At 44.2% G+C, this 16,641-nt stretch overlaps 1 protein-coding gene and 1 long non-coding RNA gene across 2 annotated transcripts in view; one reads left to right on the top strand and one right to left on the bottom strand.

Moving 5' to 3' along the window:
• Positions 1 to 6,187, top strand: part of LOC146344732 (uncharacterized) — a 23,439-nt gene extending 17,252 nt beyond the window's left edge. Inside the window, exons 4-5 of the long non-coding RNA XR_014792299.1 lie at positions 4,348 to 4,441; positions 5,615 to 6,187. This is a non-coding gene — a long non-coding RNA (uncharacterized LOC146344732). The remainder of the gene's footprint in view (positions 1 to 4,347; positions 4,442 to 5,614) is intronic.
• On the bottom strand, positions 4,362 to 16,641 carry TMEM42 (transmembrane protein 42). The gene is made up of 3 exons (XM_084858106.1): positions 16,454 to 16,641; positions 7,434 to 7,580; positions 4,362 to 6,043 (listed from the first exon to the last, which is right to left on the bottom strand). The coding sequence occupies exons 1-3, from the start codon at positions 16,610 to 16,612 to the stop codon at positions 5,894 to 5,896; spliced, it is 456 nt and encodes a 151-aa protein (XP_084714232.1). The 5' UTR covers positions 16,613 to 16,641; the 3' UTR covers positions 4,362 to 5,893.

Raw genomic sequence — 16,641 nt, 5'->3', positions numbered from 1 at the left:
CTGTATTTTCCCTAGTGCGCCAATTTCCCTGAAGAAGCCAAAATCCCCAATTATCCAGTGCAGCACCCGAAGGCTCCCCATGAGAGCATCCCCCCGCAATTTCACCCCATTCCACCAACCTGTTGTGGAAGGATAGCTTCCACCCCCCTTTCTCCTTCGCAGTGCACTTTCTCCCTGCTCGCAATGGCAGCCTCCCATGATCCTGAGATCTAGCAAGATCGCTAGTGCAATAAAACTCTTATGCATCAGAGAAGCAACTTTACACATCAGCGACGCGAAGTAATGCAAACATCAGAGAAGTGAATAATCACTGAGGCTAATTACTCCCACTGGCAAAAATGAAGTGCAGGATGATCTGAAGGCTCAAAAGAGCGCTCTAGGGCTTTGATGTGTTGGAAAGGCTGGTGAGTTACTTGTGGAGGACACAGCCAGGTGAAAGACAGACCCTTCGGAATGAACGCCCCAATCATACTGAATTTAAAGTGGAGGGATGGGCACACAGCAGCTGAACTGCAGAGGAACCGAATTAAAGAAAAACAATGGAGTAAAAGTATTTGACATATTCCTTCATCCTCTCTCTTTGCATTCAACACAGTCCGGGAAACAAAGCTCCAGGTCAACACTACTTTTATTAGTAAACGACTAACTTCTTTACAAATGCAGATTCTAGGAAACTTTCAAGACTGCATTAAACCAGCTAATACACACATCTACAAGTATCAGTACAGGGTATGAAGTGGAAGTTAGAGAAGTTGCCAGCAGTCTCGAGCATGAACTTCACAGCCAGACTGGCTTCGTAGGGATGTCCCTCCCTTAGGGTGACTCCCTCCTACATTGGCTTCTACGAGTGGCCAACCTGGTGGAGCATCTGAGCCCTGACCCTAACTTTTCCCACTTTGCTCTGTGATGAACCCTAGCACCCCTCAAGTCATGTCCCTCACCATCCTCCTCTGAAACTTGAGTTCTCATAGTGGAGGAATGGGGGAGCAATTCAGCCTAGGCCATCTGTGTGTCAAGTTCTTGGGAAGAAAGTCTTGCCATATCTGGGCTCGCTAGAGAGGGTGCCTCCCTCTGTTCTTGCTGTTCCCATTGTGATTTTGAATCTGAGCTGCCAGACATCTCCACACGCTCAGATTCATTCCTGACAGTACTCTGTAAAAATGCAGCTTCCCCACAGCTAAACTCCAGGGTGGCTGTGGACTGGCCACGGCGTCATCTGCCCCAAAGGACCTCCAAACAGTCCCAATCCCCGTGTGAAGACAGGCCCCAGCATAATGAAGGGGAGAATGAAATATAACAGCAGTGCTGTTTGCATGGGTGGATGCCATTAAAATGGCAATTCTACCAAAATTCTGGTTTCTGTTTACTATGTTACCTTATTTTATTGACTTTTGAGAAACTCTAGGTTGGGAGAAAGGAAAGGTTCCTCCTGTGCAAGCACCAAGTCATTACTGACTCCTAGAGGGACGCTGCTTGCGCTGGTGTTTTCATGGCAGACTATAGCGGGGTGGTTTGCCATTGCCTTCCCCAGTCGTGACTACCTTTCCCCCAGCAAGCTGGGTGCTCATTTTACCAACCTTGGAAGGATGGAAGGCTGAGTCGACCTGAACCAGCTACCTGGGACCCAGCTTCCACTGGGATTGAACTCAGGTCATGGGGAGAGTTTCGGTTGCAATACTGCCGCCTACCACTCTGCACCACCTGAAACAGGTTGGGAGAACCACCTGTTAAAATTTATATGGGAAAAGAAAACACCTAGGGTGAAAGTTGATATATTGCAGGCACATTTTAATGAAGGTGAATTTGCTTTTCCTTGCCGGGGTCAGTGTTTTGAGGCTGCTCAATTGGCACAGATGAAGTTGTGGTTTGGGAGGGATAGTTTAGACCTAGATTTTCTGTTGGAACAAGAATTAATTTCAATCCCTGTAAGTGCTCTCCCATGGATGGCGAAGGAAGCAGTAGAAAACACTACCCAGAATAAAGTAATCCCAAGACATATATTGACTATCTGGTTTAAATATTGGAATAGATGGAGTCCAGAGTTTTTACCTCTACTGTCAGTTGTTAGACATAAAAAGGTAGTTAATATGGGAGGGAACTTTCAGCAATGCAAATTCACAATTGCTTTATGTTACAAGATTTGGTAAATGAGGTTGGGGTTATCCCTAGATATATGTTGGCTGGAAACAGGCCTGGGCGAATAACCCCATGGTTTGAATTTTTGTATACTAGGAATTTCATTTTACATAATCTAAAAATAATACATTTGAGACAGAGGACTGTGTACAAAAACATTACTGGAGTTGAAGTGGGAAAGAAAAAAATTGTTATCACATTTATATCAGATTATTACCACCTTTTAAAAATGTAATGTTTCATCTAAGAAGAGATGGGAAAGAGGTTTTGGAAGGCCTATAGAAGACAAGGTGTGGTTAGAAATCTTTAAAGCAAATAAATGCTTTTCAGGCAGTACTTCTTTGCAGGAAGCTCAGTATAAAATTTTATGTAAGTGGTATGTGACTGCACAAAAAATGAACAGAACATACAGGACTAACAGGTTTGGATGTTGGAAGTATGGGACATTGGATGCAAATTTGATCCATGTCTTGTGGAGTTGATCTGAGGTCCAAGAATACTGGAGGTCAGTTATTTTGATATAGAAATGAAAAAATGGGAATCAACTTAGGATTTGATGGATTGTTTATACCATTAAAGTATTTGCTGGATGTTTTAGAAAAGACTATTAAGAGTTTGGTTATAAATTTATTAATAGCTGCCAGAATTGTACTAGATATTGGAAAAATGGTAGAACCCCTGCAGCTACAGAATGGCTATTTAAGGCTTTGGAAATCAATCCGATGGATACATTAAGAGAGAGGCTGTGTAAGGGAAATGATTGTACTTTGTGCTCTGAATTTCCTTTGAAATGGTAAGCCTTTGTCGCTTTATGGAATAATTATTTTGTACTTAGTAGGTGGGATGACTATGTATTTAGTATTTGAAAGTATAATAATATATTTTACTTTTAAAAGAGCGTGCTGCTTTGCGTGCACACTAATATAGAGGTAGGTAGCTAGTTCTGCATTAAAGGATATATGAAGGCTGTGATAGAAGGACAAATTATCAAAGGGGTATCTTGCCCAGCCATAACCCAACTCAGAGATCTGTCTGCTCTGATGAACATTCTGTTGAAATTAATGTGGAACTCACTGCAGTAACAGAGCTCGATTCCAAAGATGGAATTTTGAGATCCCACGCTTACAGCATATCACAAAAAGAACTATGTGGTACAACCACACTTCCTATGTTCCTAAGGGCGCAATCCTATGTTGGCTGGGGAATGCTGGGAGTTGTAGGACTTTCTTCTATCTAAACATGCATAGGATCGCGCCCTTAGGAACATAGGAAGCTGGCTTATACCAAACTCTTGGTCCATCTAGCCCAATATTGTTGACACTGACTGGCAGCAGCTGTCCAGGGATTCCGGCAAGAGTTTTTCTAGCCCTACTGGGAGACACCAGGGATTGCACCTCGGACCTTTTGCATGCAAAGCATGTGTTCTACCCACTGAGCTATGTCCTTCTTCCCTTGGAATACTGTGAATTGTTCTGGTCACTGCATCTCACAAAAGATATTGTAGAGTTGGAAAAGATGCCAAAAAAGGCAACCAAATGATTAGGAGCAAGTTCTCTATGATGAAAGGTTACAATATTTGGGGCTTTTTAGTTTAGAAAAAGGGCAAGTAAGGGGTGCCATGATAAAGGTGTACAAAATTTGTCATGGTGTGGAAAAGTGTATAGAGAAAAGTTTTTCTCCTGCTCTCACAGTGCTGGAACCCAAGGTCATCCAATAAAGCTGACTGGTGAGACATTCAGGACAGATAAAAGGAAGTACTTCTTCACACAGCACATAAACTATATAATTTGCTATCTCATGATGTGGTGATGGCCACCCAAAGATGGCTTTCAAAGGGGATCAGACAAATTCATGGAGGATAAGGGTATCCATGGCTACTAGCCATGACAGCTGTATATTACCTCGAAAATCAGACGTATATGCCTCTGAAGATTAATCACTGGGAAACAAGAGCAGGACACTCATGTCTTGCTTTCGGGTTTTCCATGGGCATCTGGCTGGCCACTGCTAGAACTAGGTAATTCTTTGGTCTGATCCAGCAGGGCTCTTCTTATATCCCAATGAAGGCAATAAATCTGCACATTCGTTCCGTTGGTGTGGAGATCTGATCCCTCTGTTGGCATAAATGGAGTAACTTGCACAAGTGAGACATCTTGTAATTGTTCATACTATGTTTTTGAATGGTTATATTTGTTGCTGTTCATTTGATAGGCTGTGAGCTGCTTTGGGCATCATCATGTGGAAAAACAGCATACCAATAACTAATGAATAAATGGACTGGGGAACAGTTGCTTTATTTCAGCAAGTAAGAGTAAAGTCTGGATATTATTCTTTTTTCCTAAAATCATGGGCATAAAGTCTTTATTTCTATTATGGCGCAATCCTTTGCATGTTTAGATAGAAGAGTGTCCTACAACTCCCATCATTCTCTGTGTGTGTGTGTGTGTGTGTCTGGTTAATTCAGAAAATTAGCTATTTATTTAATTTAGTTATTAAATATAGTATTATGTTTACAGCAGTAATTTAAAACATGTTTATACCATCCCCCATCAAAATTGATTATAGAGCAGATTATAAGGTACATGTGGCTTTGTAGCATCCTTAGTCCTTCTGTGAAAATACAGATGTTGCTAAAGTTAATTATGAAGTCCATTTATTTTATTTAAGCCGCACATGATTTTCAGACAAGAGATTGTGATATTCTTCCCACAGACAGCAGGTTTTAGCAGGATATTTAGAAATTTCTCTCTCGCACACACATTTCTTGGACTCTGCATCCTGTCAGAACCTTACCAATTCTTTCATCATGTGTGTTCTTCCAGGACAGGCATAAGCCTGAGTTACTAGCGTGAGAAACAGGAACTGAAAAGGTGACAAATGGCCCAAGCCCAAGCTTCCACCTTCTTCTGCAGGTCACCTTTTAAGTTTTTGACAGAGATGGAGGAGCCTTGCCAACAACGACAAGCCCGAGAGCTTTGATTGGTCAAGTTTCCTGCTCTGGGATTGGTACAAAAAAGCCCTCGGATGAAACAATGAGTTTCCAATTTACTGAGGCTGCCCAAATGCAGTTAATGTGTCAGTAATAGATGGACTACCCAGGTGAATGGCACTCATTTTTATATCCAAGTTTATCATCTTCCAGGTCTACATAAAAGAACTGTGCAAACATTAGAGCCATCAGAGGGACTATACCCCACATCATAAACTTGCACCCCAATTCAGAACATACAGTGTCAATTATACATACAGTATAAAATACATACATATCCTGTCAAGGGGAAAGGACACACAAATGTAGAATTAGTTGTCCCTCTCTCCCTCCCCATCTGTCTTAAAAACTTCAAATTTGGTAGCCTAGCCAAAGGAGCCTATAGTATGTAGTAGCATCTCTTTCCCATAAAATTGTGAAAGGCTGTTTGCTCCAATGAGTTTTGGTAAATTCTACGGTAACTATTTTTATTTACCAAATTCTTTCTAGCATTACTTCAGAGTCCAGATATATGACACTGTCTCTTCTCAAAGACACTCCTCCTTCATGGTTCGGTGTGCTGGAGTTCACTGTAGCGTGACTATCACCAGAGTCTCTGCAAGTACTCAGTGATACAGTATCTGCTGTAAATCCATCTGTGTAAACAAAACCGAAGAAAAAACACCTCCAGCCTAGGAGAAGAAGCCCAGAAGGCCCGAGTTTCGTTTTGTGTTTTGGCCCTGATGTTATTTCCTGTCTGTGTCATGAATTAAAAAGTCCTTCAGGTTTCTATTTCTTCTTTTCCTTCATGTGCCTCTCCTCTTCTGACAGATGTGGCGGGGCAGTGTGGAGCAGCAAAAGTCCAAGGAGGGTAATGGATACCCCTACCCACCACAACAGGGCATGAGTCTCCCCAAACAGCAACCTGCCAAGAAAAGCCTGAAAGGAAACAGAATCATTGACAGCATCGCTGCAGCCTGAAACGGAGACTCCTATTCTCAGCTGGCATGAACTTATTATGATGCTCCAGCAGGCTTCTCCACCCTGGTGGCCTCCAGATATGTTGGATGGCAACTCCCATCATTGCCAGCCAGCATGATCATTGGGAATTATAGCTGGGAATTACTGGAGTTGAAGTCTAATTCATCTGGCGGTCACCAGGTTGCGGAAGGCTGAGCTACAGGGTCTTAGGGCATGTGACAAAATGAACTTTGCACAGGTACTAAGAGGTAGTATATGGTTATAAAATTAGTTAGGATTGAAAACTGACACAGAGGGGCTTTGAGACAGCTTCTATTCACTACCAATCAGATGGCATTGTGCAGCGATTCCAACTTTTTCCCCCTTAACGTATTTTCTGTGTTAAGAGAAAAGACAGAAGTGATGGTGGGAAGACACAGGAAAGTTATGAGGAAGATGTTGTCATCTGGACCCCCTTTAAAATTCTGTGAATGAGGCAGGGTGATGGCACTATAAAAGCCTTGTCTGGAAGCACCCATACTACTGCAGGAATGGCTTGGGATCTTGCACTTCACTGACAAAAGAAACAGCCCTGCACTCTGTGAGGGAAACCTAGTGCTGACAGTTCCACCAAGCTTGTGGATACCTCCCCTCATGCCATTTTGGCTATCCAAGGACCGGCACTTGGAGAACTGAATTCACTATTAGTAGATAGGATGTGCACTGTAGGAAGCCGATGTAAGAACAATTCTGTGATATCCTACACTTGCTTTCTTTAAGCTTTGACCTCCTGGGAGAAAAACTGTAGTTATATATTCCCCTTCCTATGTTCACATGAACAACGTGTGGAATGTGGTTGAGTGAGTGTAAACGAACCCAACTGCTTACTGTCTGTCATGTGGTTAGTGGTGAGCAATGCAACTCCCCTCTCCTCATACTCACACCACTGTGTGACCTTTTAAAGCAGACTTTTAAAAAAAATCTATACACACATTTTTTAAAGATATATTTAAGTGGCGGACACCAGCAAGGTTACCCTGTTATCTTCTCCTGCAGTAATGCCTCACTATTTTTTGAATATTCTGTGTTGTTTTATATTATTAGTAATATTACAAGTTGCATTTTTAATTCACCGGAAGGGTGTGCTTCCCTCTCCTTCACTGGAGAATGCATGTAGTCCAATTTACATTACAAAAGGAGACGGGTACAACAGAGGAACACAGCTATTTCCTGCCAGGCCCTCATCAAACCCTTATCAAGTAGAAGCAGACAGTGTATCAGGAGGACTTCCAAAACTATCATAGAAATGTGGTTGGGTCACGCTTTGGCCAATCATGCGGGCATGCGTTATGATGTAAGTTGTACTCACGGAAGAGATGAAGTTAGAAGCTGTTGATGTCACCGTCGCTGTAGCTGAAGAGGAAGAATATCTTAGGGCTTTGGCAAAGAAAGTCCACATTATGGCATTCCATGCAAGAACCAGACCACCACATACCACTCGAAGCATCGTGGGTAACTGTAGAACAATTAGGGAGGATATTTTAATCACACTGTATGTTCCATTCATTTCACAAACATTCTGTACAAAGCAGAAAACTTCTGCTGCATGGCATAGTTGGAACTAACCTGTGAACATTATTTTGCTAGATTATTATTATTATTATTATTATTATTATTTAATTTATTAATCGCCCATCTGGCTGGTCACCCAACCACTCTGGGCGATGTACAACATACAATAAAACAATAAAATTCTACAATAAAAACATTTTCTAAAATACCCTAACCCACCCCAAATGCCTGCCTGAACAGCCACTTTTTTAATGCACGACGGAAGCTCATTAAAGAGGGGGCATGACGGAGTTCCCTAGGGAGGGAGTTCCACAGAGTGGGGGCCACTACAGAAAAGGCCCTCTCCCTTGTCCCCACCAGTCTAGCTGTCCTGGCTGATGGGACAGAGAGAAGGCCATCCGAGGCTGATCTTGTTAAGCGGCCTGTCTGGTGCTGCTGGAGGCGCTCCTTAAGATAGGCTGGGCAGGAACCATATAGGGTTTTAAAGGTCAAAACCAACACCTTGAATTTGGCCCGGAAAACAACTGGTAACCAGTGCAACTCCTTCAGCACTGGAGTGATGTGATCTCGCTGGCGGCTGCCTTTAATCAGGTGAGCCACCGCATTCTGTACTAAACATTAAGATGTTTTCTTGATGCCGAATTAAGATTTGAGAGAACTGTATTGTTAGAGAAGGTAGTCCTGTGGAAGACACAGGTTGTGACTTGGATCTGCTTTGCCAGTGTTGACACAGCAAACGCCATTCTTCCCCTTGTATTAAGTATTATAAATATGGAGAGATACTGTGGAACATATGGACAACGTATGGAAGTCGTATCTCTCACTTCACTTATTGGCATATCCTTATGGTCTAGGGCAGGGAAGGGCAGCTTGTTGTCCTATAACTCCTGTGATCCCTCACCATTGGCTCTGATGGCTAACACTAGTCAGCTCTGTATTTTATCCTTACAGAAGAACAAACACAAAGCATAAAGATGGAGGGTTAGATCCAGGATCTACCTTCTGTTGGAGGTAGAGCTCCACTCATGGAAGGTCCCTCTGCCTAATTGTTGGGATCCCCCCTTCCCCTACACACACATTTCACCCCATTCAGCAGGGTCTCCTGACTCTCTGTATAACATGTTCAGGGGCCTGGAGAGCCTGCTGTGGTAAGGAGAGGGCGGGGAAGTCCACTTCTGTCTGCGCAGTTGATTCAGCATAAAGCTGAATCCAACTCATTGACTTGTGATGGTACAAAGAGAAATTCGTCAGCTTTATTTAGAGGTTTACACTGTAGGAAAAGACAATACATACTTTCCCACGTTTCTGATACCAGTATCCTGCAATACACCAGGGTTATGTATAATAGGTAATGTTACATATTTAAATTACATGTCCCATATTTCCTTGGAGTTAGCTAAAACCAACGTCTGGTCTAGATTCAGCCTGGTCCAAAAGAAGCTGACACAAAGTCCTTGGAACAGAATGCTAATTATTACAGAGCATCCTGAAAGAGTTTGGATGTCTAAAAGATGAGGTAGCTTCCCCTAACTCAAACATTCTTTATCAGGCTCTTTCTTCCAGAATTCAGGAAACTGCTTAGTCCAATAGTAAGCTTTTCCCCAGAACCAGCTCAGCATTTCTCAACTAGCATGAGGGTTTCAAGGAACCATTCTTCAAACACACCCCAGTTGACAAGTTCTGTTGTATTGACTTTGAACAAAGTCCAACTGCATGTAGCACATAGTGCTTTCTTATTAGCGCACTGTTTTTGTAACTTCAGGTTAGACATCCATGTGTATTCATGCGATATGAAGGTAAGGCAAAATGATATAAAAACATCCACACTCATGGACACAGCTTGGGTAAATGCCAACATAAATCCTACTTAGAGTAGACTCACTGAAATGAATGAGACTTAGCTTAGTCATGACTAATCTAAGCACCATTCATTTGAATGGGTCTATTCTAAGTAGGATTTATGTTTGCTTTTACCCCCAGAATCCTCACTCCAGTGATGTGAAAAGGTGTCCTTTTTTCTTGTGCCTTCATCCAACTCCCAGTGATCAGAGTTGAGTTTTTAAAATGACTATACAGCATGGCAACTGTTAAGGTAATCATCACTATGGATGTTGGAGAAATTCGAGACAGACCAAAATGAGCTCGGATTTCTAAGAATCCGACCTGCAGAATCCGCTGCAGAGCGGCCCCCTCAGGCTGTGCGGAGTCCGTAGCCTGTCGGATTATTTTTTTACTTTCCTCAAATTTACGCATATTTGTAGGAAAATATGCAAGTTTCTGCTGAGGAAACATTGAACGAAATGGGGGACAATATGCTAAATGTTACCACTTAGGTAAATTATGTAAATACTTATGTAAATAGTTACGTAATTATTTACGTATTTTTCTGCATGACGAAAAAATACTCGCATCCGCCTGTGAGCAGACGATGGAACAAAAGGCAACTGACAATCCGCGAAACACAGACGGAGCCGATTTTACACAGTCTGAACATCCCTAATCATCACTGTCCGTACTGATTTGCATTTCAATTCCCCTTGACAACACAGTTTACATTTCTCCCTCATTCCCCATGTGTATATAGATCTGCCAATTTGAGGTTAACACTTCAGGAATTTGGAAGTGGACAGTGTTCACAAAAGCTTATGCCAAAATAAATGTGTTAGTCTTTAAGGTGCCACAAGACTTTTTGTTGTTTTTACAGAGGGTGGGAATCTGTTTCTTGAAAGGAAATGCTGGAGTTTTCCATACGAAAATATCATCACCCAAGCAGGTCACATGTGGAGATTGTACAAGGGTGTATTTCTCCACGTCTACACATGAAGCTCACTGTTGCTAGCTTCACTAGGAGATCATCACAGACGGCCCTACGGCTTTTCTCTTGACATCTTCACAAAGCAGAAAGGAGTAGATTGGCTGAATGAATTTGAACTACATAATAAATATACTACTTGGTAACTGATCAGCTTCGGGTGCCTATTATTTTCACCTGAGAGCAGAAAAAGAGTTTGGGGAGATAAATTTTTAATGGAAAAACATATCACAGGGAAAGCCCCTCCCCCTTTCCTCCAATGAAACACTCCATTTCTCACAACAACAACAAAATAATCTGGCTAGTTTGACCCAATAACAGAACCAGGCTTGGCAGGGCCAGGATTTAGTGCATACAGAGCTCTAGCTATGATACAATTCACTGATGTATCTACTATAATCCCAGTGTATGCAGTGCCCAAGTATCACTTCTCTGGGCCCAGGACAATTTCTCTGCGCCCAGTCTGTGACCTGTCCAGCCTCCCCAAATTACTGTCTCTTTTGAAAAACAGGTCTTCGATGGCGGTTCTTTAGCTTCTCCCAGGGCCCTTTGTTTCAAACTCCGTGTTTTGGGCTGTCAGGTTTATATTTATAGCCAGACAAGGCAAATACAAGGGCATGTTCCCTGCTCTTGGGATCTAGTGTCACTTGTATGTGCCCTGGAGACCAGCAGCCTAAGCCATTTGGACAGGTATGTTGAGGGGTCTGTCAATACTATCATCAGCACTGGCTCTCACTCTCCTGGGGATATCAGTGTCCCTGCTTATTATTTCAGTAGAGCCTTCCCCAATCTGGTGCCCTACAGATGTTTTGGACTACAGTTCCCAGCATTCCTGACCACTGGCCATGCTGGCTGGGGCTGCTGGAAGATGGAAGTCCGAACCACGTGAAGGACACCAGGTTGAGGAAACGTGTTGCAGTGCTTGTCGCTCCCTCTTGCTCCCAGTCTTCTGCCACACCCTGTTGTTGCCTCCTGCCTGTGTACTGGAAATGCCAGCCGGAACTAATGGACTCTGGAACTTGTAGTTCTTGTGACAGCTTTTCTCATAAGGAGGCACACCTCTCATTGTCTCTCAGACTACAAGCACTCTCTCTCTTTCATGCCAGCAGCTCACTCTTCAGGAAGCTGCTTCTCTGTTCAAACACTCCAGCAAATCTGGCAAGAACTGGACGCCCCATATAAATAATACTGATGGGAAGTAAGATTGTGTAAACATCTTTGAGCAAGTTCTACAATCTAGCCTCAATTTTTTCCTCATACTAATGTGATTGCAGGCTGTGCAGGCTACCCACCCCCTACCAATCTATTTATTTATTTGAAACTATTTTTTGGCCACCTGTAAGGGTGAAACCCTCTTGAAGTAGTGTACAAGATAAAAAACACATGAAGTGGATACAATAAAAATCACTAAGTACACGTTCAATAAAAATCCACAACAACAGAGATTACCATTAAGAATCAATAAAACAGAAGTTGCCAGTAAAACCAGCAGCCCAAGACACTACGGGGAAAAAATTGAAAACTGTTTGTGGAATCAGGTGGGTTTTCCAGCTTTCCTGAAGACCTGAAAAGAAGGGGACTGACAAACCCCTGATGAAAGCCAGTTCCAGAGTTACAGGCCCACCACTGAGAAGGCCCTCTCCCTTGTACTCACCAGCCTAACCACCCTTCGCAGCAGGCAACTGAGAAGGGCCTCTGCTGATGACTGCAGTGTGGGCAAGTTAGTACGGAAGAAGGCTGTCCTTCAAGTAATTTGGGCCCAGTTAAATGTACCAATTTTTTCTCACATGGTTGGGTCAAGAAAGAAACCCGGTTTGCACAATCGCAGGGTAGTTAACAAGCCTTGGTGACTTCTTAACCACCCTGAGTGTGCTGGTTGTGTGTATGCCAGCTCATTTCCCAAATTACCCTTGCTAGGCGCAGCTTCTTGCGGTGTCGAAACCCAAAGATGGTAACTTGTTGGGGTGGTTAACAAACCACCCAGAACACATGGCCTTGTAACCTTGTAAGCTTGTGGAGCGATTAACCACCCCAACAACCCACCCTTGCCAGGTTTGCACGTAAGAAGCAGCTGCAGCGGTGACTTGGATTCGCAACCTGGTGCACACGGGCTAATAAGCCATGGTGGGTTTATTAGGCATGGTGAGTTGCAGCATCCGTGGGTGCCAGGTTGCCAATCCAGCCATGCCAGGGCTTCTTATGTGCCAATCTGGTGAGGGTGGGTTTTGGGGGTGGTTGACAAGCTATCCAGAACCCATAGGCTGTTTCAGGGTTAAGGGTGGCTTGTCAACCACCTCAACAACCTCCCCTTGCCAGGTTCACATGTAAGGAGAAGATATGGTGCACTCCTGGCACACCCTGAATATTCAAAATGGTGGTTGCCGCTGTAACAAGAAACCCCACAGGGAAATTCACCCACGGTGGCTTCTCCTTATGTGCGAACCAGTCCAGAATGTGTGTACGTAAGAGATGAAACTGCATACACAAATGAACTAGAAAATCCCCATGAATACATAAGGTCATGTTGCTTTTAAAATGTAAAACCTACCTTCATGGGTCTGCCTAACCAGCTAGCAGCTTACATAAGGTGGACTCAACAAAATGCCAGAATCGAAAGCAAAGGGTGGAGGTGGGAGAATCAATCATGAAATGGGGCACAATGGTGCTTTGAATAAACAGACCAGAAAGATGTTGATTCTCCGTGGGGATTAAGTGGCCTCTGCCACACCTTCAATTACCTTCAGTTACACAGGGGCCAGCCAAAAGGCTTTTGTGTTCCAAGCTGGTAATGCATGGAGAAGCACTCAACCTCAAGCCACAAGGGGAGCAGGAAGGCATCTGAAACAAGGTTCTATGAGCAAAACATGGCTGGATCTCCCAACATGTCCATTTTTAAGGAAATGCAGCCACCATGCATTTGGGGGCCACCAATTAGACTGAAACAGGTGGGGTGGCAGAGAGGATATTTACCCCTTTCCCTTTGTGTCATTTTCCTGACAAAAATAAGAGAAAATGTTCATGACAGAGATGTTTGGAGAGGGACACCTTCTGAACCAAGATGGGAGAGTTGGAGTGCTTGGTTTCAAAGGTAACCACAGGGATAATGGGCACAACAGAAACCTGGTGGAACAGAGGGAACCAGGGGGAGATGGCAATCTCTGGATACAAACATAATAGGAAGGGCACACTATACATCAATGAGGACACAGAGGCGAACAAACTAGAAATCTCAAAAGGGGCAGACTCCTCCAAGAATCACTGTGGGTGACAATACTAGGGCCCAAATTACTAAAGGAATTTAGTACTAGGGACAACCAACTGCCCCCCTAATCAAAATGCTCAGGGTGATCTTCAGATGGGGAATGACTTCAATCACCCTCGCAGGGACTGGATAAATGCATGTTCCAGTCATGCGAAAGAGGTAACATTTCTCGAAATCCTAAATGACAAGTGGGGAACCTTTTTTGGGCTGGGGGCTAAATTCCACTTTGGGAAGGGTCTCAGGAGCCGCATTTCAGCAGTAGGTGGAGTAAGGGCACAGGGTGGGGCCAAGGACAGATGTAATTTCTACCAATTTGTACACTTTCCCACTAAGCATACAAAACACAGCTCGATTCTATGCAGATATACTCAGGAGTAAGCCCCAATGCAACAGTTCTCATGCATGCAAAAACACCACTCAATTCTACACAGGGTATTTAGTTTAACTTAAGAGCTCCAAAAAGATACCTCCAAACTGGAGGAATGGGCATGCAAATGGCAAATGCGGTTCAATGTGAACAGGCGGAAAATGGCGCACACCGGCGCAAAAAATCATAACTTCACTATACACTGTGGTGGATACCTTGATGTAAATGTCTGCAATGTGCTTTGAAAAGACACATTCTATGTTGGGGATCATTGGGAAAGGAAAATAAAACTACCTACAGAACAGCCACCCCACACCAGCTTTTTGTAACATCTCACCCAATGAAGAGATCTGGAGATCTCAAAAGCTTGCTCATTTTTTGTAATCTTTGAGTTGGCCAAAGAAAGGTATTACACTTTATGGATTTTGGAATTGTTTTTACAGCCAACATGGATGCCTTTGTTTTTTGTATGCCTATATCATAATGCCTTTATACAAGTCTATGGTGCGACCACACTTGGAATACTGTGTACAGCTGTAGTCACTGCACCTAAAAAGGGATATTAGAGCTGGACAAGGTGCAGAAAAGGGCATCCAAAATGATCAAGGGACTGCGGCAATGGTATGGCCAAAGCAGACTCTGGATCAGCCCAACATATGGCTTCTCTAGGGCTATATTTCATTACATGTTTACCAACTATAACCTGTATGGGATCTGAGCTAGTGGTGACTGACCGAGAGAGATAGCTGGGGGTTGTGGTGGTCAGCTTGTTGAAAATGTCAACCCAGTGTGCGGCCGCTGTAAAAAAAAGGCAAACTTCATGTTAGGCTTAATTAGGAAAAAAATTGAGAATAAAATGGGCAATATCATACTGCCTTTATGCAAATCTATGGCATGACCACACTTAGAATACTGTGTACAGTTCTGCTCACCGCACTTAAAAAACGATATTGCAGAGCTAGAAGAGATGTGGAAAAGGGCAGCTGATCAAGAGGCTGGAGCAATTCCCCCATGAGGGAAGGTTACAACAGCTGGGATTGATTAGCTTGGAAAAAAGGAGGGTAAGGGGAGACATGACAGAGGTGTACAAAAGTATGTATGATGTGGATAAGGAGACATTTTTCTCCGTCTCTCATAACACTAGAACCCAGGGTCATCCCATGAAGCTGACTGGTGGGAGATTCAGGACAGATAAAAGGAAGTACTTCTTCACACAGCACATAGTTAAACTATGGAATTCGCTACCACAAGATTTAGTGATGGCCACCAATTTGGATGGCTTTACAAGGGGGTTAGACAAATTCCTGGAGAAGCCTATCAATGGCTACTAGTCCTGATGGCTATGCGCTACCTCCAGTACCAGAGGCAGAATGCCTATGTGTACCAGTTGCTGGGGAACATAGGTGGGAGGGTGCTGTTGCGCTCACGCCTTGCTTGTAGGTTCCTGGTTGACAGCTGGTTGGCCACTGTGTGAACAGAATGCTGGACTAGCTGGACCCTTAGTCCGATCCAGAATGGCTGTGGTCACTGCACCTGAAAAGGGATATTGTAGAGCTGGACAAGGTGCAGAAAAGGGCATTCAAAATAATCAAAGGACTGCGGCAACTCCCCTATGAGGAAACATTTGGGCCTTTTTAAGCTTAGAAAAAGGTGAGTGAGGGAAGGCATGATAGAAGTGGATACAATTATGCATGGTGTGGAGAAAGTAGATAGGGAGATGTTTCTCTCTCTCTCGGAATACTGGAGCCTCGGATCATCCAATGAAGCAGCCTGGTGGGAGAGTCACACTTCTTTACACAAGGGATAGTTGTTAAACTATGGAATTTGCTACCCCAAGAGGTAGTGGTGGACACCAACATGGGCAGCTTTAAAGGGGGTTAAGGTGAAATCCTATGTCCTACAACTCCCAGCATGCCCCAGCCAGCCACGGGAGTTGTAGGACTGTTTTCTGTCTAAACATGCGCCTTTAGACACATTCATGGAGGATCAGGGTATCAGTGGCTACTACTAGTCGTGATGCTAAATTACGTCTGGAACCAGAGACTGCGAGCCTCTGAATCCCCGTTGCTGGGGAACATGGGCGGAAGGGTGCTGTTGCGCTCACATCCTCCTTGTGGGCTTCCTATTGCAAGGGCGGGGAACCTGGAGCCGTCCAGATGTTGTTGGGAGTCCAACTCTCCGCAGTCCCAGTGTGGGTGAGACACGCAAACCGCGATCCATTCACGAAAAGCCTCTTTTAGAGACTCGCGAGGTGCCTAAGCGCGCGTGTCTGCATTGAGGCTTCGCCATTGCAAACCAGCGGCCGATCTGGCTTGCTAAGCCTCCGTCGCAAAGGACCAGCTCCTTCCCAAGGAGAGAGCAAAGGCCGCCTCTTACCCAGGCGCAGGCACCAGCTGCGGCCTCCTCTCCTCCTCCGACTGCAATGCAGCCCACCCGCAGGTAATCAGCGCCCAGGGCCAGCTTAGCTGAACCGGCGGCCAGCGCCCCCATCAGCCCGGCCCCTGCGGCGTACGCAGCCCCCAACCCGGCCGGCATAACTACTCCGATGTCCACCCTGAAGCATC

This window comes from Heloderma suspectum, chromosome 5, assembly GCF_057233095.1.
Source record: "Heloderma suspectum isolate Gila_16-S chromosome 5, 16-S_ref, whole genome shotgun sequence".
Classification (NCBI taxonomy): Eukaryota; Metazoa; Chordata; class Lepidosauria; order Squamata; family Helodermatidae; genus Heloderma; species Heloderma suspectum.
The sequence above is the reverse complement of the archived record's forward strand: the minus strand, read 5'-3'. Positions and strand labels throughout refer to the sequence as shown.